Raw genomic sequence first — 20747 nt, forward strand, 5'->3', positions numbered from 1 at the left:
TGGCAGAGCTTTTTTGCCGAGGAAAACGGTCGTGTGTATGTTTTTCGGCGGGAAAACTGTTGTGGATCTCGACGAGAAAAAAAGAGAACAAGTTCTCTTTTTTTCTCATCCGGAGTTTCAATTTCCTCATTGTGTTTCTTGTCGGGCTGGTTTACGACGAGAAACACGTTTGTGTGTATGCTTAGAAACCCGCGCATGCTCAGAATAAAGTATGAGACGGGAGCGCACCTTTGGTAAAAGTAGCATTCTTAATGGAGATAGCACATTCGTCACGCTGTAACAGACTGAAAAGCGCGAATCGTCTCTCACCAAACTTTTACTAACACGCAGTAACATGAGATTAGCAAAAGCATCCCCAAGGGTGTAGCCAGTGGAATAGAACTTCCCGTTTATAGTGCCGTTGTACGTCACCGCGTTTGAGAACGACAAGATTTTGTCTTGACAGTGTGTATGCAAAGAAAACTTGACAAGATTCTCGACAAGCCTGACAACGAACTCGTCGAGGAAAACAATGTTTCTTTTACGACGAGTTTCTCGGTCGTGTGTACGAGGCCTTAAGGTGATGGACTGGCTAAGCATGTCTCCAGACCTAAACCCAATTGAACATCTGTGGGGCATTGTCAAACGAAAGGTGGAGGAGCGCAAGGTCTCTAATATCCACCAGCTCCGTGATGTCGTCATGGAGGAGTGGAAGAGGACTTCAGTGGCAACCTGTGAAGCTCTGGTGTACTCCATGCCCAAGAGGGTTAGGGCAGTGCTGGAAAATATTGGTGGCCACACAAAATATTGACACTTTGGGCCAAATTTGGAAATTTTCACTTAGGGGTGTACTCACTTTTGTTGCCAACAGTTTAGACATTAATGGCTGTGTGTTGAATTATTTTGAGGGGACAGCAAATTTGCACTGTTATACAAGCTGTACACTCACTACTTTACATTGTAGCAAAGTTTCATTTCTTCAGTGTTGTCACATAGTTTTTTGGATCCTTTTTAAATCATAATGATAACAGAAATCACCCAAATGGCCCTGATAAAAAGTTTACATACCCTGGAATGTTTAGCGTTGATACAGACACAGAAGGTGGCACACACAGGTTAAATTGGAAATTAAAGGTTAATTTCCCACATTTGTGGCTTTTTAAATCACAATTAGTGTCTGTGTATAAATAATCAATGAGTGTGTTAGCTCTCACATGGATGCACTAAACAGGCTAGACACTGAGCCATGAGGAGGTAGAAAAGAACAGTCAAAAGACCTGCGTAACAAGGTAATGAAACTTTACAAAGATAGAAAAGGATATAAAAAGATATCCAAAGCCTTGAATATGCCAGTCAGTACTGTTTAATCACTTATTACGAAGTTGAAAATATATATGTTTTTTATACAAAGCCAAGGTCAGGCAGACCAAGAAAGATTGCAGCCACAACTGGCAGAAGAATTGCTCAGGATACAAAGAAAACCCCACAGGTAACCGCAAGAGAAATACAGGCTGTGCTCCAAAAAGACTGTGCAGTCTTTTTTTAGGAGCACAATTCAATGATACTTGAACAAAAAAGAGCTGCATGGGTGAGCTTCCAGGAGGAAGCCTTTACTGCCCCAATGCCACAAAAAAAGTAAATGAGGTATGTCAAGCTGTTGTTGGGCATATTGTAACCAGGCTTTTGGTGGAACTTGTACAACAATGGCATCTTTCTGGCAACTTTGCCATGCAGCTTTTGTTTTGTTCAAGTATCATCGTATTGTGCTCCTTAAAAACAACCACACCGTCTTTTTCCAGAGCAGCCTGTATTTCTCCTGAGGTTACCTGTGGGTTTTTCTTTGTATCCCAGACAGTCCCTGTGGCAGTTGTGGCTGAAATAGTTCTTGATCTACCTGATTGGTATCAAGAGATCCCCAAATTTTCCACTTCTTACTAAGTGATTGAACAGCACTGACTGGCATATTCAAGGCTTTTGATATATTTTGATATCTTTTTCCATCTTTGTAAAGTTTCATTACCTTGTGGCTCAGTGCCTAGCCTATTTAGTGCATCCATGTGAGAGCTAACAAACTCATTGACTATTTATACACAGACACTAATTGTGATTTAAAAAGTCACAAATGCAGTAAATTAACCTTTAATTGCCATTTTAACCTGTGTGCGCCACCTTCTGTGTCTGTACCAAGGCCAAACGTTCCAGGGTATGTAAACTTTTTATCAGAGCCATTTGGGTGATTTCTGTTTGGCATGATCAGTGATAATTTTAATATTATGCCAAAATTTCACAATTTATACCAGGGTATGCAAACTTTTGAGCACAACTGTATATATATATATATATATATATATATAATTTTTTTGGAGTGTGATTATCTAAATATGTAACATGAGTATAGATGGCCTTCAATGAGTAGATTGTAGAATAAATTTCCAACAACATGACAAATGTCCTTTAAAAGTAACTCAAAGTACTTTGAAGTTTCAGTTCCTTTAAAATTCAATGAAACCCCTCAACATACAATACATGGTTAACAGCCCTGCATTGTATGTGATGACGTTGATACTGAGGGCCCGCCCATGGCCTAGAGTGAAAAAAGTGCTGAAGTCTGCTGAAGCAGGGTGGATAGTAAGCAATGCAGCTTCCCCTAGACCTACCGAGCATTTAAACTTAAAGTTTGTCTAATTCCCATATGTGGGCTTAAAAACAAGCCACACCTATCCTCTCTAGCTGCTTGTACTGTAAAGTAATTCATTCTCAAAGACTCTAAAAGAGCCTTAAAGATCACAACAAAGACTCTAAAATCGGGTCAGTTTACATGCTTACAGGTACAGATGTAAACCCTTGGACACTGCCTGAGTCTAGGTATATACAGCCATACCTTTACACAGGTATATATGCTCGGATCTGCGTTTACCAGATCACAGTCACATTTTGTCTTTTTTTTTCTATAAGGGGTGCTGTCTGCAACACCTGTGACTCCTGGGTATGGGGTTTTTCATGGGCATGCATGCTATACAGTCCTGCACGTCCATGTGACTGTAGCCTAATAGCTTAGAATTATCTGCTGTGTGTTTACATTAGGGGATTGCAGGCTGCCAGAATTTTGGTACAATATAAAGTAATAAAACAAGAGCTAAAACGTCAAATGAGGGCTTGTTTAAAAGTGATGTAACTACTTAACAATGTGGGGTTGATTTACTAAAACTTGAGAGTACAAAATCTGGTGCAGCTGTGCATGATAGCCAATTAGCTTCTAACTTCAGCTTGTTCAATTACAATTTGACAAAAAAACTGGAAGCTGATTGGTTCCTATACAGAGCTGCACCAAATTTTGAACTCTCCAGTTTTTGTAAATCAACCCCTATGTAACATGTGCACATAATTCTCAATATTTCAATACTTTCATGTGGACAGTATGGGCACAGGTTCACTTTAAGTGTTACACGTTCTATGCTTCCTATAGTAGTTGGTGAAGCAACCGGTATTTCAGCACAGGCACCACTGTCTGCACTGGTAGGCTTAGGAGAATGATGTTCAGGCAGAACTAGCCATTCAGCAGCTTTGCCTGAACCTCCCTTTCGACTGTTGGTGGAAGCCCCAAGTGTCATTTTCTGCAGTGCCGCATTTACGATTTAGGCCCCTTTTACACCAGCGGACCACCCATTGTTCTCTGTGGAGCAGCGGATGTCAGCGGATGTGTGTTCTCTGACAGCCGCTGATATCTGATCCGACTTGCTAAAAACAGACAGATGGGGATACGTTCATCATCTGTCTGGCGGATCGGATGACAGTCAGATGGAAATGCACAGGCGGTCCGTTTCCATCTGATCGCCCCATAGAGAAAAGAGAAGAGCAGAATGTATCCGCATCTGTTCTGCATAGCGAAGAAGACACGGACCTGTCATCCGCCTGCTCAGTGGGGATTAGCAGAGAGATCCCCCGCTGAGCAGGTGGATCCGCTTGACTTAGTCCACCCCATCTGAAAGGGGCCTTATTTGTTTAAGTAAGCATTATTTTCAAACTTAGCTACAGTATGAGTTTGGTCTGCTGGTGAGGATTTTGATATTTTCGAAGGCCTCTTGTTTGCATCAACATTCAGTAAAGTCTTCTTTAAGAAAAAGATATCACCCCTTGTATGACTCCTCACACAAATGTTTGCATAGCCTTTCCTTTAGATGCCTTTGTACATGTGATTAATGTGAATAATAACGTTTCCCTATGAGGTATTTTTTTATATTTTATTTATTTTATGTTAGATTATTATAATCGATACGAGCCACCCAGTACTTACATAGCAATGTATTAAACAAGTATCATTTACTGTACTATTTTCAGATTAATTCTATAGCCAGAAGTACCATTTCTATCTGTCATTGGGGTACACATCACACTAGACTAGATGTGTGCTTAACTGATTAACAAGGAATATTCTACACAGTGTTTCTGTTTTTATTCTCTTATGACCCCAGAATACCACAGTTATGCTGTGAGCAAGGACCTTTATACTCAAGTTACATATTTTGATTAATTCTGCTCAAAACTCCCTCGTCAGCCTTTTGTTAGCCAAGATTTAAAATGATAGGAATGATCTTTGAACTTTAATAAAAGCAAAGAGGAGGCATGGGCCATAGTAAAATATGAGATCTCCAAATGTATTTTTAAACCTTTATTAGCATTGTAATAGCAGGAATCTGATTGAGCACTACAAACAAGTCCTCTACTTTACTTTCCTCTGTGTTGTATTTTGAGGGCTTTTGTATGCATCTGACTAGTGAAACACTAGTTGCTTAAAGTGTACATGCTTAAAGTGTAGTCAATGTATCCTCAAAAAAACGGGCTCTGTTACCCACAGGAATCTTTAGCCACTTTTCAGTGGACCCTAGAAGCTTAGAAACTTGGGACTTCCTATACTGGGGCTTTAGTCTCCGTCACTTTGCTTTTGTCTCATCACTAATGCCACGTACCAAATCTTTTGCCCGGCCAAATCACATCGGAATTCCTACAAAATTCCATCGTAAAAATATAGAACATGTTCTATATCTAAAGTCCGATGGAATTCATCAGAATTTCCAATGAAAAAACTCTGATGGGGCTACACACAATCGGAAAATCCGATGGAAAAAGTCCATCTGACTTTTTCCATCGGAAATTTCAATCGTGTGTACGGGGCATTAGAGGAGCAGCCTTAACCAGTACCGTGGTATGAGATGCTCTTGACTTCCCCCTGTACTTTACTTTTGTCCCATCCCTAAGAGAAGAAGCCTTTGTAACCAATACCGTAGTATGAGAGGATGCTCTTGACTTCCCCCTGTACTTTACTTTTGTCCCATCCCTAAGAGAAGAAGCCTTTGTAACCAATACTGTAGTATGAGAGGATGCTCTTGACTTCCCCCTGTACTTTACTTTTGTCCCATCCCTAAGAGAAGAAGCCTTTGTAACCAATACCGTAGTATGAGAGGATGCTCTTGACTTTCCCCTATACTTTACTTTTGTCCCATCCCTAAGAGAAGAAGCCTTTGTAACCAATACCGTAGTATGAGAGGATGGTCTTGACTTTCCCCTATACTTTACTTTTGTCCCATCCCTAAGAGGAGAAGCCTTTGTAACCAATACCGTAGTATGAGAGGATGCTCTTGACTTTCCCCTATACTTTACTTTTGTCCCATCCCTAAGAGAAGAAGCCTTTGTAACCAATACCGTAGTATGAGAGGATGCTCTTGACTTTCCCCTATACTTTACTTTTGTCCCATCCCTAAGAGGAGAAGCCTTTGTAACCAATACCGTAGTATGAGAGAATGCTCTTGACTTCCCCCTGTACTTTACTTTTGTCCCATCACGAAGAGGAGCAGCCTTTGCAACCAATACCGTGGTATAAGAAGATGCTCTGACTCCCATTTGAAGTCGATATTTGCATTATAAAGCATATTTCATGGATTTAAGGCACTCTGAAAAGTAGCTGAAGTTGTCTGCTAACACCTGGAGGTGCTTGCTATTGCTACGAAAGGTCATTTTCTGAAGGATACATTGACTACAGTGCAAAGAGCAGTCATGATGTTTACAAAGGAATAGCCCACAGCTATTTCAATCGTGTGTACGGGGCATTAGAGGAGCAGCCTTAACCAGTACCGTGGTATGAGATGCTCTTGACTTCCCCCTGTACTTTACTTTTGTCCCATCCCTAAGAGAAGAAGCCTTTGTAACCAATACCGTAGTATGAGAGGATGCTCTTGACTTCCCCCTGTACTTTACTTTTGTCCCATCCCTAAGAGAAGAAGCCTTTGTAACCAATACTGTAGTATGAGAGGATGCTCTTGACTTCCCCCTGTACTTTACTTTTGTCCCATCCCTAAGAGAAGAAGCCTTTGTAACCAATACCGTAGTATGAGAGGATGCTCTTGACTTTCCCCTATACTTTACTTTTGTCCCATCCCTAAGAGAAGAAGCCTTTGTAACCAATACCGTAGTATGAGAGGATGCTCTTGACTTTCCCCTATACTTTACTTTTGTCCCATCCCTAAGAGGAGAAGCCTTTGTAACCAATACCGTAGTATGAGAGGATGCTCTTGACTTTCCCCTATACTTTACTTTTGTCCCATCCCTAAGAGAAGAAGCCTTTGTAACCAATACCGTAGTATGAGAGGATGCTCTTGACTTTCCCCTATACTTTACTTTTGTCCCATCCCTAAGAGGAGAAGCCTTTGTAACCAATACCGTAGTATGAGAGAATGCTCTTGACTTCCCCCTGTACTTTACTTTTGTCCCATCACGAAGAGGAGCAGCCTTTGCAACCAATACCGTGGTATAAGAAGATGCTCTGACTCCCATTTGAAGTCGATATTTGCATTATAAAGCATATTTCATGGATTTAAGGCACTCTGAAAAGTAGCTGAAGGTGTCTGCTAACACCTGGAGGTGCTTGCTATTGCTACGAAAGGTCATTTTCTGAAGGATACATTGACTACAGTGCAAAGAGCAGTCATGATGTTTACAAAGGAATAGCCCACAGCTATAATCAATAATTTATTGGAGACAGATCAGTGAAATGTATGTTCTATCTGGTTTCTGTGGTTAACCAATCTGCATGAATTGCACTCTATCCTAAGAAATACATTCATGTACACACAGTATATGTTTAAAAAGGTGCATGGATTGCCTGTCAATATAAACACATCTAATCCACATTTTGAAAATCATTTCTTTGTATAATATCATAGAATATTAGTAATTTTTGCACACTTGGGACTTTCCATTAGCCAGCTTTTTGTCAGACAGTTGCATACGTCAGAGACATCATTATATGCTCTCTGGTTATCAGTGAGGTGATGACAAGTAGACAAGTCCCTACATCATGAAAATTACAGTTATAAGGATGTAAACTAGTTTTTCCAGGAGTCTTGGGTTCCTGTGTTTGTGTGCTATAGAAAAGCACCTAAAACAAATAACTCCTAGACGAAAGCTTTTTCAGAGCATTCAGTGGTGATTGTAGTCTCTGCTGCCCAAATTGAACCTCAAATAAATATGTACTGTATGCATTTTGCACCTAGCTTAATTATATTCCCCATGAGAGAGAGAGAGAGAGAGAGAGAGAGAGAGAGAGAGAGAGAGAGAGAGAGAGAGAGAGAGAGAGAGAGAGAGAGAGAGAGAGAGAGAGAGAGATCTTTTCAGTAAATCACACATTTAATTCTGTCTGTGAGGAAATATTTATTTACTGAATTTGAGCAATCAGGATACATCAATTGCATGATTGTTTTTAGAATACATTTTACTATGCAGTATTTCTGATTGAATTTCAATTTTGCTATTTTAGAAAGGCCAAATTCACTTAGTTTTAGTGCTGCCAGTAATTTCTTGTGACTTTAACAGTTTTTTTTTATAACAGTAGCCTGCTTGCCTATTTGTCCGTAACTCTTATGCCACAACCTATCTTTGATACAGTTGGACAAATAGTTCTCTCCTAGGGCTTGGGCAGAGGGTATCTACCTGTGTTTTTTTCTTATATGCATTATTTGAGAATAAGAGGATCTGCACTGTGGGTATTAGCAATCACCAAGCTGCTAAAGAACATCTTGCCACCTGTGTATGTAAGCCTTGCCATTGCCTAAAGTGGTGTGTTTAGTACACATTTTCTTGTGCCCAGTGGCATGTTTGGTACCCATTACCTGGTGGCTAGTGGTATGTTTTATATTCCTGTTTTCCTTTCTTGATGTCCAGTGGTATGTTTGATACTCATCCCCTGATGCCAGTGGTGTGTTTAGTACACATTTCATGGTGCCCAGTGGAATGTTGGGTACCCACTATCTGGTGTCCAGTGGTATGTTATATATTCCTGTTTCCTTTATTGATGTCCAGTGGTATGTTTGATACCCATTCCCTGGTGCCCGTGGTGTATTTAGTACATATTACCTGGTGCCCAGTAGTATGTTTGGTACCCATTACCTGGTGGATAGTGGTATGTTATATACTCCTGTTTTCCTTTCTTGATGTCCAGTGGTATGTTTAGTACCCATTCCCTGGTGCCAGGAGTAAGTTTAGTACACATTTCCTGGTAACCAGTAGTATGTTTGGTACTCATTACCTGGTGGGCAGTGGTATGTTTGCTACCCATTCCCCGATGCTCAGTGGTATTTTATATATTCCTGTTTTTCTTTTGTGATGTCCACTTGTATACTGGTACCCATTCAATAGTGAACACTAGTGGGTTTTATACCTACTCCCTAGTGCCCAGTGGTATCTTAGGTGCAGATTCTTTGGTACTCAGTAGTATGTTTGGTATTGTTCTATTGTACCCAATTGGTGCCTATTTCCTGGTACTTAGTGATATGTTTGGTATCCATATCCTGGTACCTAGTGGGACCTTTGGTACCGTTTCCCTGGAGCCCAATTGAATTTCTGATATCCATTTCTGGTGCCCAATGGAATATCTGATATCCATTCCCTGGTGCCATATTCCCTAAGTATTTTCATTGAAAGAAATCAACAGTGTTGCTTTTAGAAAAAATATTTAAGCATAGCACCTATTTTTTCTCTTTGTCAATGATGATTAGTGTTCTAGCATAAATGTAATGAATACACAGCATGTATTGTTTATTTTGTGTCTACAAATAGTTGTATAATACTTAATTCCAGTTGCATGAGGAGTCTCCATGCTTTGTGTCTCCATAGATGACCCGGAGGAATCAGAGCTTGGCTCTGTGGCCGTGGGGACCCCACTGGGGAAGGACTGTATCTCCCTGGGAGTGGGAGAAGGATTTATCACTGGTAATACCGGGCATAAAACAGAACACATTCTTTAAAAGACCTTGGTCATTAAAGGCTTTATATTAATTTAATATATTATTTAGCTTGTTAAATATAGGTCTATCTAAAATGGATATCTCAGGTTTGAGAGGACACCAACTTCTTATAACATTGAGGGGATCTTGGTAGAAAACGTTCTTCCTGGGAATTCCAATTAAGGCCTTCTATTTCTCTGCTTGGCTTGATGGCCAGCAATGTTGTCGTGCTTCTGTCCTGAGCTTCTTGACCACATACCGATATTTCAACTTCAAGATGAAAGAGCTAAGCTGTACTAAGAGAGTGAGGGTAGGATTTTGGGGAGAATTCTCTTCTGAGATGGCCCAGTGTTGTAAGAAGCTGGTAAGTAAATAAACCCACTGACATTCAAGAGAAGTGAGATTTCAAAGTTGGTGTGGATTAGCACTTTGAACAACAGATTCATAATATTTAAAAAGTAAAGTAAATATATTATGGTTTATTTAATGCATTCGGATAGAAAATGAGCATGTTAATTTTGGGTAGATGGCAGGTATATCCTCTAATAACAGTAAGAATAATTATGTTTTAATTGTAATATGCAATGCTTGAAATGCAGGTAAGAGAACAAAGAGTGTATTGTCATATTAACACAAATTATGTGAAAACCGTCCAGTTAATCATGTGTAATGACTACCATTAATAACCCTGTATTGAAAGAGGGCCTGTCAATTTTAAAATATGATATTTGATTTTTTTATACAAATTTCTACTATGTTTTATTTCCAAAAAATTAAGATTTTCAGGGCAATCTTAGAAAACTGGTCTTTCTCTTCCACTTCTTTGTTCTACTATGTTGCTTAACCCTCCTCTTATGTTAGCTTTCTGTTACTATCCATGATGTTAACGGGTCGGTTTTGACCCGTGTCTTAAATCAGCCATAAAATACCCTCTGAACAATTATTTATCATCCAATTTGTTTCTTACCTCTTGGTTACCTTGTTAGGCTTCTTTATCCTTGAAAAGATTGGTTTTAATATTTTTGGTGTGACCCCTTAGACCTTTCTTTTGATAGCATACCTATCATTTTCAAATTTAAAAAATGGTGAAATAAACCTCAATAGAATATTATAAATTGGTCCTATGTTTCTTTACTTTATTTAGAGAAGCAGACAAGCAGGCAAAGAGATAGGCCCCTCCCTAACTACAGCTCACAGGGTTGAGAGGTGATTGGCTGTCAGTGTTACTAAGCAGAGAGAGTGTTTATGATTTGAGTTTTGGCAGTTATTAGTGTCCTATAATCCTTTATTATAACTGGGTCAGAATTGACCCTAACACCATAAACGTCTTAATTTTCACCACAGTATTTTATAATTTAGTGAAAAGGATTATTTTTCTATTAAATTGTTTAAATAGAGGTTCCTGACAAAGTAAAAAAATCTTGATGCAATAAACAAATTTATGTGATACTTATAGACATTCAAAACCTGAAAACGGGTCGGTTCTGACCCTAACACAAGAGGAGGGTTAAAGTAGAAGGAAATGAAAGTGGTTAGGAAAAGTGACTCCTTAAACTGGAGTCCTAACAGTGTCGGGCCGAGTATGACTATTATTGCAAAAGGAAAATAAAGTATACTGGAAAATTACTTTTTACAGTAAGTAGTGAATATACTTAAAAAATGACAGGTCTTCTTTAATGACATGCATAATACATGTTGCTGATATGTCTAATTCTAGACGAAATACCACATAGTGCAGCTAAAATATTGCCCACAAACAAGGCCCACAAGGTATTGAGTCTGTCTGATATTAGTTATTGATGGAGTTCTGTGAATTCAACACTGGAAAAAGTTTGATGGTCATATTTATAAACCAGAGAATCTGCAGGTGAATCTTCCTGGTGTACACGTTTTAAATGACAATGATTGATTCACCATCAGTGAATGTTCTGTGAAAGTCACATTCACTGCTTTATAAATATGTCTCATGGTGTTTTCCAAAGTAAATAGGGGTTTTGAATGTGGAATGTGGAATTCTTGATGCAACATTACAAACTATTCAGATCAAGTCATATTTGAAATACTCTATACCTGTCAAATAAGCACAGCATAAAGGCTTGGTTGACAATGTGTGGGATCTAAAGGAACATCTAAGGCAGTGTGTGTTTACTGGTGACATTCTGCCCCTGGCTGGGACACTCTCCAGCCCGGTACAGAATTGGGAGGAGGTTCAATTGTGCATGCTTATAGAAAATAACAGGCAGCTGCTATGAATTCTGCAGTGTTTGGGCCACTGACTGCCCATCTATTATCCTGCTTGGTGCTTGGCTGTGCTGATTGAGGTTGGATGTCCTTTAAAGGGGTTGTAAAGGTTTGTTTTTTATTTTCTAAATAGGTTCCTAGTGCATTGTTGGTTCACTTACCTTTTCCTTCGATTTCCCTTCTAATTTTTTTTTTCTTTGTCTGAATTTCTCACTTCCTGTTTCTCCTCAGTAAACTTGCCACCATCATCCGAGTGGTGGTTAGTCAGCCGGAAGAGCTTACTGAACAGCTTACTGAGGAGGAACAGGAAGTTAGAAATTCAAACAAAGAAAACAAAGAAAAAAAACATTTAGAAGGTAAATCGAAGGAAAAAGTATGTGAACCAACAATGCACTAGCCTAAAGGAACCTATTTATAAAATAAAAAACAAACCTTTACAACCCCTTTAAGTGTTGCTGCTGGAATTTGCAGTGTGTTTAAACGCCCGTGCGAGAGGATTTAAGGTGGAACTGAAACGAACTTGTCCAAATCTGCATGCAGGCAACTCTTTCAAAGAGAAGAAAAGACACCACTCACCAACCCAGTGCATTAGTATGTAGATGAATGTGACCTCAGCCAGAGCAACTCTAGCCATGGCCCCTGATGTTTTTCGCGCCACTCACCGGGGGCTTAGTCTTTGTGACCAAGCCCCGGTGAGCAGGCCAAAACCTGCCAGGGGGCGTGTCTAGAACGGCACTGGCTGAGGCCACATTCATCTACATACTAATTCACTGGGTTGGTGAGCGGTTACTTTTCTTCTTTTTGATAATGCTCTTATACCTCTGAATTGTGCACTGATGCCAGCTCCCTTCACTGAGAGATCTCTGTCTCAGCTTAGAGCTCACTACAAGTTTCATTTGGATGACAGGCAGTTCTTTATTGCAGAAGAGACATGCTATATCTCTTCTGTGATAATGCACACTTACCTGCCTGCTTGCAATCATCTATTGAATGTACATTAAGATTCACAGCTTGGCGTGGAATCCTGGCACACTCTGACTGTGCATGAACAGGATGACATGATCTCCCTCTGGCCAATCAAAAGGTCAAAAACTCAACACTCAAAGGGAGATAAAATTGTCTGGTGTGGAATGTAACCATTGCATCGCTGGAAGGGGGAGATGAGCATATGGGGCAGTTTAGTTTCTGTTTTAAGGAGATTTACATTGTTGGATGCTTTACCATACAGTATATGTAGTTTCCTGTGCATTGTGTTTAATGGCGCCATTTTATGTTCATTGTGTAAGAAAGGCCCACTTTTTCAGCGTGCACCCTTCCAATTGGCGAAAAATGCTGCATTTAACTAAATAAAAGAAAACAAACAGAAAATCAACCTGTAGGGTGGGGGTCAGCAACCTGTAGATCTCAGACAAGTGACTGGTAGACCGCGGTCTGGGCTTGCTGACCCACCATTCCAAAACATCAAACAGAGTGCAAAGCAGAGGAACTTCTTGTAAAGTTGGAGTTGTAGTAAGGAGCAAGAGCATAAGCCGATGCCCCTTCTTTAGTGCTGACTCCTGTCCGATGCAGAGTAATACCAACTGCACTCCACCTCTTATTCCGGCTAGTGGTCTCCAGAGTGGTGCCAGCAGCATGAAAGAAGAGATCTTCAGTTCAGTGTGAAGCAATACACTGGGCATAATAGTATAGGGCGTCTCAACCGCAGGGTTTTACCACAGCCCAACTTTACGTGTGAAGGAGCCCCAGGGGTGCCACTGGAAGTTGCAACTAAGTGCTCAATCACAAGTGCAGCAGGCACTGCTGCTCCTCTGAAAAGCATTTAGAGTGTATTTGACAGGTGGTGAGGAGGCAATATGTTGCCTCCTCACCACCCGATTTAATCCCATGATTGACATACAATGCACGTGATTGCGACACGGTAGTACCACAATTAGATGTTTAATTCAGGTGTGAGAAGGTGACTTTGACTTCTACCTTGTTGTTCTGGTAGATCTCCACCTCTTTAAGGTTGCCTACCCCTGATGTAGGGGAAAAAGTTACAAAGTATGCTTCCCATTTACCCAGGCTTCTATAGTATAGTATAGTATAGGTAAAGAGATTTCTGGGAATGTTAATTGCTTCAAATCTCACATGAAGATGCTGCAACAAAATGTAGGATAATCTTCCCAGTGAGGTTTGGGCTACTCAACTGAGATTTGGGCTACTCAGCATTCCCCAGGATCTCAACGTTGATCTCTGCTGAGCAGGCAGATGACAGGTCTGTGTCTGCTTTGCTATGTAGAGTGGAAACAGACACATTCTCACTCTCAAATATAGGACAATGGGATGGAGACCGCCTGTCCATTTCCATCTGATGCCATCTAATCTGCTGGATGAACAGGAAATAGGACCATCATCCATCTGTTTTTGGTAGACCGGATCGGATGGGGGTGGGTGTCAGCAGATATGTGTCCCCTGACATCCGCTGCTCCATAGAAGTGATTGGAGGTTCCAATCAGGTCCGCCTAAAAAATGACAGGCAGACCTGATCGGACAGCCTGCGTGAAAGGGGCCAACATTTTTAGTGGAAAATGCTCTGTGTTTATTATCTTTGCTGCACTGTTATTAGCTATATTGTTTCTAGGAATCTCTTAAGACTACAGAAGCTCTCTTCCTATGTAAAAAAGCATAGGCGAGAAGGAGGTGTCCTATAGTCCTAACACACTTCCTGTCATGGGGTGACAACACTGCTTCTCCATGGATACAGTCACCTGCTGGTGGTGAAAGCTGCGAGAGTTTACCAACATCACAGTGCATAGCTTCACGGCGGCTTCTCTCCTCCTTCCCTCGGTGCGGCGGCCAATATGATCGCTTCTCCTCTTGGCCAATCGGGTCTCACTCGCTTCCTGATTGGTTGGGAGGAGAATCAAGAAGATAATAGTGAATATTAATTCACTATTGTCACACAATTAGGTGGGCTCAAGGCGCAATGCCCCGAGCCCACCCTTATTTTAAGCCAATTAGAGCCTCTGGCTCTAATCATGTGTGTCTAATGGATGGGCTGCCCTAATGGATGGGCTGCCACTGACTTATAACTTATAAATTATAATGTTCTAGTAGCATTTGTCCTAACTGGAGTACACCTATTCATTTGTAACACCTAAAAGACTGTTGTGGAGAAGAGATACATAGAAACAGTTGAATAATGCATACTGATCATACTGATTGCTAAGCTTTTCCAGAGGGCTCTCTCCTTCCCCTCCTGTGTCTGTATATGGGAGACACAGTGTCCGCTTGCGTCATTAGTTTGGTCAGCAGTTTGGGCAGATAGCAGAGGTTTTGGTAGTTTTCCTTCCCCTATTCTCCTGAAGACGTTATATATGTGAATCAAGGAGACCCATGTGGGTGAAAAGAAAATATAAGCCTCTGGACTACTTAATGCATAGACTGTATACAGCAAAGGGTTCGTTACCTGTGGCGATATCTCGCTAGGGTGGGAATTGCAGCTGTAATTTTAATCATTATAGATTCTTATATAGTGCCGAGAATTTCCCCAGAGCTTTACACACACACACACACACACATATATATATATATATAAATAAATATATATTGTACATTCACATTAGTCCCTGCCCTCAGGGAGCTTACAGTCCAAAGTCCCTAACTCACATTCATATATACATATACAGTACTGGGGCCAATTTACTGACCTGCATGTCTTTGGAGTGTGGGGAGGAAATTGGAGTATCTGGAGGAAACCTGCACAGGCACAGGGAGAACATGTAAACTCCAGGTAGGTGTGGTTGTGATTTGAACCATGAACTGATGCTGCTAGGCAAAAGTGCCAACCACTTAGCCACTGTGCTTCCCATTTAATTGTAAATACTATGTCCATGGACACAAGGAATGCATAAAAATGTATGTCTTTTAAGTATAATAAATAAACTATAAAGTGCATTTTATTTTCAAGAGCCATGAATTATTATAAAGCACCTTAAAAGCATCAGTAGGCGATTTAAAGTCGCTGTTGTGCTCTGTGTACATAGGAGATGTGGTGCTTTAAATTCCACTGATAGCCCAATATATACAGAATTTTTCACGAATACAGTATGATAAAGTAGCGTTTTCACTCACGGAAAGAAAATGTGTTACTGGCAGGTTCCCAAGGGCAAAACAACAGAAAATATTCTAAAAATAAAAAAATGAAGCCACAATTTCTAAGGACCGGTAAAGTTGGAAAATACTGCATTGTTATTCTTGGGTTTGGATACACTTTCATCTTATGCCCTGCACACACAATCAGAATTTCCGATGGGATAAAATCCAATGGAATTTTCTGTCGGAATTCCGTTCAAGCTGTCTTGCATACACACTGTCAGACCAAATTCCGACCGTGCAAGACGTGGTGACGTAAAACACTACCACGAGCCGAGAAAAATGCAGTTTAATGCTTTCAAGCATGCGTCGACTTGATTCTGAGAATTCGTGTTTTTCTCTCCGTCGGAGTTCCACACCGACGATCGGAATTTCCATAGAAAAAAAATAAAACATGTTCTATTTCTAAACTCCGACGGAAAAAAGTCCAATGGGGCCCACACACGGTCGGAATATCCGGTTAAAAAAATTCCGTCTGACTTTTTTCATCAGAATTTTCGATTGTGTGTACAAGGCATAAAGGAAACTTACCTTTTATAGTCACACAAATAGTCCTAACACATAGACAGATGCATACAAAAGAGCTTTTAATCCCTTCAAGTTGTACGGTTTACAGGAAACAGGGACAATACAGAATACTTCCTATAACAATTATGCAGGTTTTATTCCCAGTGACAATGGTAGGAAGTACTTTACACAGCTATACGCAATCTTCAAATTCATAGAAATGTTCTAAAGTTATGAAATGAAATACCAACTCTGCTGTATATATATAAAAAAAAGCAATCTCAAGCTATATACAAGCAGATAATTTGTGCAGTGTGTATTCTGCTGGTATTGTTGGCTCTCCAGGTATTCTGTCTGTCACAATCAACACAACTATCAAGTAAATACTGCTGGTTTCCTCTCCTGTTTTGCCCTTCCTGTTTTCTACAGAAATCTCCCTGTCCTTCTCCATCCTGCGACGCTCCACCCTGGGCCCTAATGTCTCTCTGCAGGAGGCAGCTAGGAAGACTCTGTGGGCTCTAGAAAATGATAACAAGGAAACGCTGTTACTATTTAAGGTAAGCCTGCAGTTCACAGATATATTTCTAGCAAGCTGTCAGCAATCCGTCTGTGTGTATACTTTATATACTCTGTGGGCCGGATTCAGATAGTTTAGCGGATCTTTAGATCCGCGTAACCTATCTGATTTGCGATCCGCCGCCGCAAGTTTTTGAGGCGAGTGCTTAATTCAGAAAGCACTTACCTCAAAACTTGCAGCGGCGTATCGTAAATCCCCCGGCGGAATTCAAATTCCGCGGCTAGGGGGAGTGTAGTATTTAAATCAGGCCTTCCTCCGCGCCAATTTAACTGCGCATGCGCCGCCGGCTAAATTTCCCAGCGTGCATTGCTCCAAATGACGTTGCAAGGACGTCATTGGTTTCGACGTTTACGTAAATTACGTCCGGCCGTATTCGCGAACGACTTACGCAAACAACGTAAAAAATTCAAAACTCGGCACGGGAACGACGGCCATACTTAATATAGGATACGTAAAAACAAAGCGCCGGGCGGTCGTTCGTTTCTGAATCGGCGTAAATGCTCATTAGCATATTCGACGCGTAAAAGACACGGAAGCGCCACCTAGCGGCCGGCCTGGAATTGCAGCCTAAGATCCGACGGTGTAAGTCACTTACACCTGTCGGATCCTAGGCATATCTATGTGTAACTGATTCTATGAATCAGTCGCATAGATACGACCGGCCGGCCTTGGAGATACGACGGCGTATCAGGAGATACGCCGTCAAATCTCCTATCTGAATCTGGCCCACAGACTGTATATGCTGTATATATATTCCCAAAAAAGTTGGGATGCTTTGTAAAGTCTACATAAAAACAGAATGCAATTAATGCCCAAATCAAACTCATATTTTATTTAACAACAGACAATAGAAAACACATCGAATGTTTAAACTGGGACAATGGGGGTTATTTACGAAAGGAAAAGTGCACTTGAATTTGCACTACAAGTGTACTTGGAAGTGCAGTCGCTGTAGATCTGAGGGGAAGATCTGAAATGAGGGGAAACTCTGCTGATTTTATCATCCAATCATGTGCAAGCTAAAATGCTGTTTTTTATTTTCCTTGCATGTCCCCCTCGCAACTACAGTGACTGCACTTCCAAGAACTACTGTATTTTAGGCTAATAAGGTAATTTTAAAATTGATGGCAGCAACACATCGCAGAAAAGTTGGGACAGGGCAACAGAAAGCTGAAAAAGTAAGTGGTACTAACAAGGAAGAGATCGAAGAACATTTAGCAACTAAATAGGTTCATTGGCAAAAGGTCAGTAACATGACTGGGTATAAAAAGAGAATTTTAGCAGGTCACAGAGAGGTTAATTTACTAAAGGCAAATAGACTGTGCACAGAGTTGTACTCTGCAAGAGCAGTAGCTCCAGAGCTTAGTAAATGAGGGGAAGCTCTGCTGACTTCCATGATCCAATCATTTGCAAGCAAAATTGATGTTTTTTTTTAATTTATTTTCCTTGCATGTGATTGGATATTCTTTGCAAAATGAAGCATCCCCTCATTTGCTAAGCCCTGGAGCAACTGCACTTGCAGAGTGCAACTGTACTTTGCAAAGTGCACAGTCTTTTTTTTTTTCATTAAATGTTTTTTATTTGGTTTTTGGTTAGTTTACAATAACAAACAATCGATTGAACAGGCTCGTTACAGCGTACAGACAAGAAGAAACAAGACAGCAAGACAATCAAGCAATTTTCAATGTATTCCTAGTTTACCTACCCTCAGAAACCTACTGTCTGCCAGGTCTCCTGACCAATAGTCTTACCTCTCCTCCCCCCCCCATCCCCCTCCCAACCCCTACCTTAAGAAGCGTACTACCCTATTTGCTGATCTGTTAATCGTGAAGAGAGGAGGCCATTTAGCTTTTCATTTATCTCTTTGTATTGGTATCGGAGGCCAAAAGTTCACGGAGAGTGTGTCGCTTTAAAGGAGCTCCCGGCAATCACACCCCTGCCACGACGGATAGCAACTGTTTTGAGCGGGGGTGTGTGGTATCCCGGAGGATCTGTCGTCGGGTACCCCTATAAGGTATTCCCAGCAGCCCTCTGCCACGGTCCCCATATTCTAGCAAATTTCCCATAATTCCCCTGTCTAGTGAAGTACACTCTTTCACTTGAAATTGTTAGTTTCATAGTTGCTATCCAGTTTTCTGCTGATGGAGGAGTCTGTGCCTGCCATTTTTGAGCTATCAACTTTCGTGCCTGAAAGAGGCATCTCAATACTGCTTCCAGGTTGCCTTGGGCTACTCTTGTGTCCTACATACATCCCAAGAGACAAATCCTAGCCACTGGGTCGAGGGAGGTTCCAAATATCATATTTATCCTTTCTATTATTTCATACCAGAAACCATATAGTTTGGGGCACTTCAAGACCATGTGTATGAGATCCCCTTTATCTTTACATCTTGGGCATTCATTGTTTTGTCTCCACCCAAATTTAAACATTTTATGCGGGGTATGGTATACCCTATGTAGTAAAAACAGGTGGGACAATCTTTGGGCAGGGGCAATTGAGACCAAGGCACCTTGTTGAAGGATCCTATCCCACTGTTCGGAAGATATTGTTCCCACGTCTCTTTCCCACGCCACTTTACTCTTGAGCGGACCCACTCTACTTATCGCTCTGACACCCAAGCTATCATACATTACCGATATCAAGCCCTTAGCTGTCCTTGCCTTGATTAATTTAAGAAGAATGGGAATCTGGGCCCATGTAACTGTTTGAGAGCTGAATTGTGCTTGGATAGCATGACGAACCTGTAGGTACTTAAAAAATGTTTTGTTTGGAATATTGAATTCCCTTGATAATTCTGGGAATGTTTTCAAGGTATTACCCTCAAACAAGTGCTTTAGGCGGTCTATGCCTTGTCTCCTCCACTCTCCCGGTTCTTCTATAGTTATTACTTCCTGTAAGTTGTTATTTTTCCATAAGGGGGAAAATTCTGTTGGGCCAACATACCCCAGTAGTGCCTTTGTAATATGCCATACTTTAAGAGCTAGTTTTATGGTCGTATATTTATGGGGGAAGAAATCTGCTTCTAAAGCTTCCTCTAGCAATTTATGGGGGTTTCCTGTTAACATCAGCTGGCTAATGGCTCCCTCTCCCTCAGCGGTTCCACACTCCGCCAGTTGTTGCAGTTGTGACGCTATAAAATATAGCCTTGGGTGTGGAACCGCCATACCCCCTTCTTTTACCGGGAGTTGAAGTGTTTGCAGACTTATCCTGACTTGGCCTCCCCTCCATATAAGTTCTCTAAATAGCGATTCTATGTTTTGGAACCACTTTTGTCCTAGCCATATTGGCGAGTTATGTAGCAGATATAATAGTTGCGGTTGCCATAGCATTTTTATTAAGTTACATCTTCCTGCTATGGAAAGAGAAAGTCTTTTCCAGATATCACATTTATTTTTCCACTTCAGTAGCAACGGATCTAGATTTAAGTTAGATTTAAGTTAGTATATTGGGTAGCGTCCTTTGTTATCCAGATCCCTAAATATTTAAATTTTTTGACCACGCTTAGTTGGGAGGCACCTGGGAAACTGAGGATCAACTGGATCCAATGGTAGCAAAGCGGATTTTTCCCAGTTGATTGTCAGTCCTGAGAACTGGCCGAATTCGTCTACCAGTTGCATCACTTTATCTAGTGTAGTTTCAACATCGCCTAGGAAAAACATCGCAGAAAAGTTGGGACAGGGCAACAGAAAGCTGAAAAAGTAAGTGGTACTAACAAGGAAGAGCAACTAAATAGGTTCATTGGCAAAAGGTCAGTAACATGACTGGGTATAAAAAGAGAATTTTAGCAGGTCACAGAGAGGTTAATTTACTAAAGGCAAATAGACTGTGCACAGAGTTGTACTCTGCAAGAGCAGTAGCTCCAGAGTTTAGTAAATGAGGGGAAGCTCTGCTGACTTCCATGATCCAATAATTTGCAAGCAAAATTGCTGTTTTTTTTTTGTATTTATTTTCCTTGCATGTGATTGGGTATTCTTTGCAAAGTGAAGCATCCCCTCATTTGCTAAGCCCTGGAGCAACTGCACTTGCAGAG

The 20747-nt window shown here is 40.9% G+C and overlaps 1 protein-coding gene across 4 annotated transcripts in view; it reads left to right on the plus strand.

Moving 5' to 3' along the window:
• SH3TC2 (SH3 domain and tetratricopeptide repeats 2) overlaps positions 1 to 20747 on the plus strand; it is a 168263-nt gene that overhangs the window by 65434 nt on the left and 82082 nt on the right. For 3 of the 4 annotated variants that reach the window (XM_040344530.1, XM_040344532.1, XM_040344533.1), the window contains exons 3-4: positions 9145 to 9240; positions 16569 to 16696. In XM_040344530.1, coding sequence (XP_040200464.1) covers positions 9145 to 9240; positions 16569 to 16696 — 224 coding nt within the window. The remainder of the gene's footprint in view (positions 1 to 9144; positions 9241 to 16568; positions 16697 to 20747) is intronic. The other variant, XM_040344531.1, reaches the window with a different exon arrangement.

The sequence above is a fragment of the Rana temporaria genome, chromosome 3 (assembly GCF_905171775.1).
Source record: "Rana temporaria chromosome 3, aRanTem1.1, whole genome shotgun sequence".
NCBI classification, from domain to species: Eukaryota; Metazoa; Chordata; class Amphibia; order Anura; family Ranidae; genus Rana; species Rana temporaria.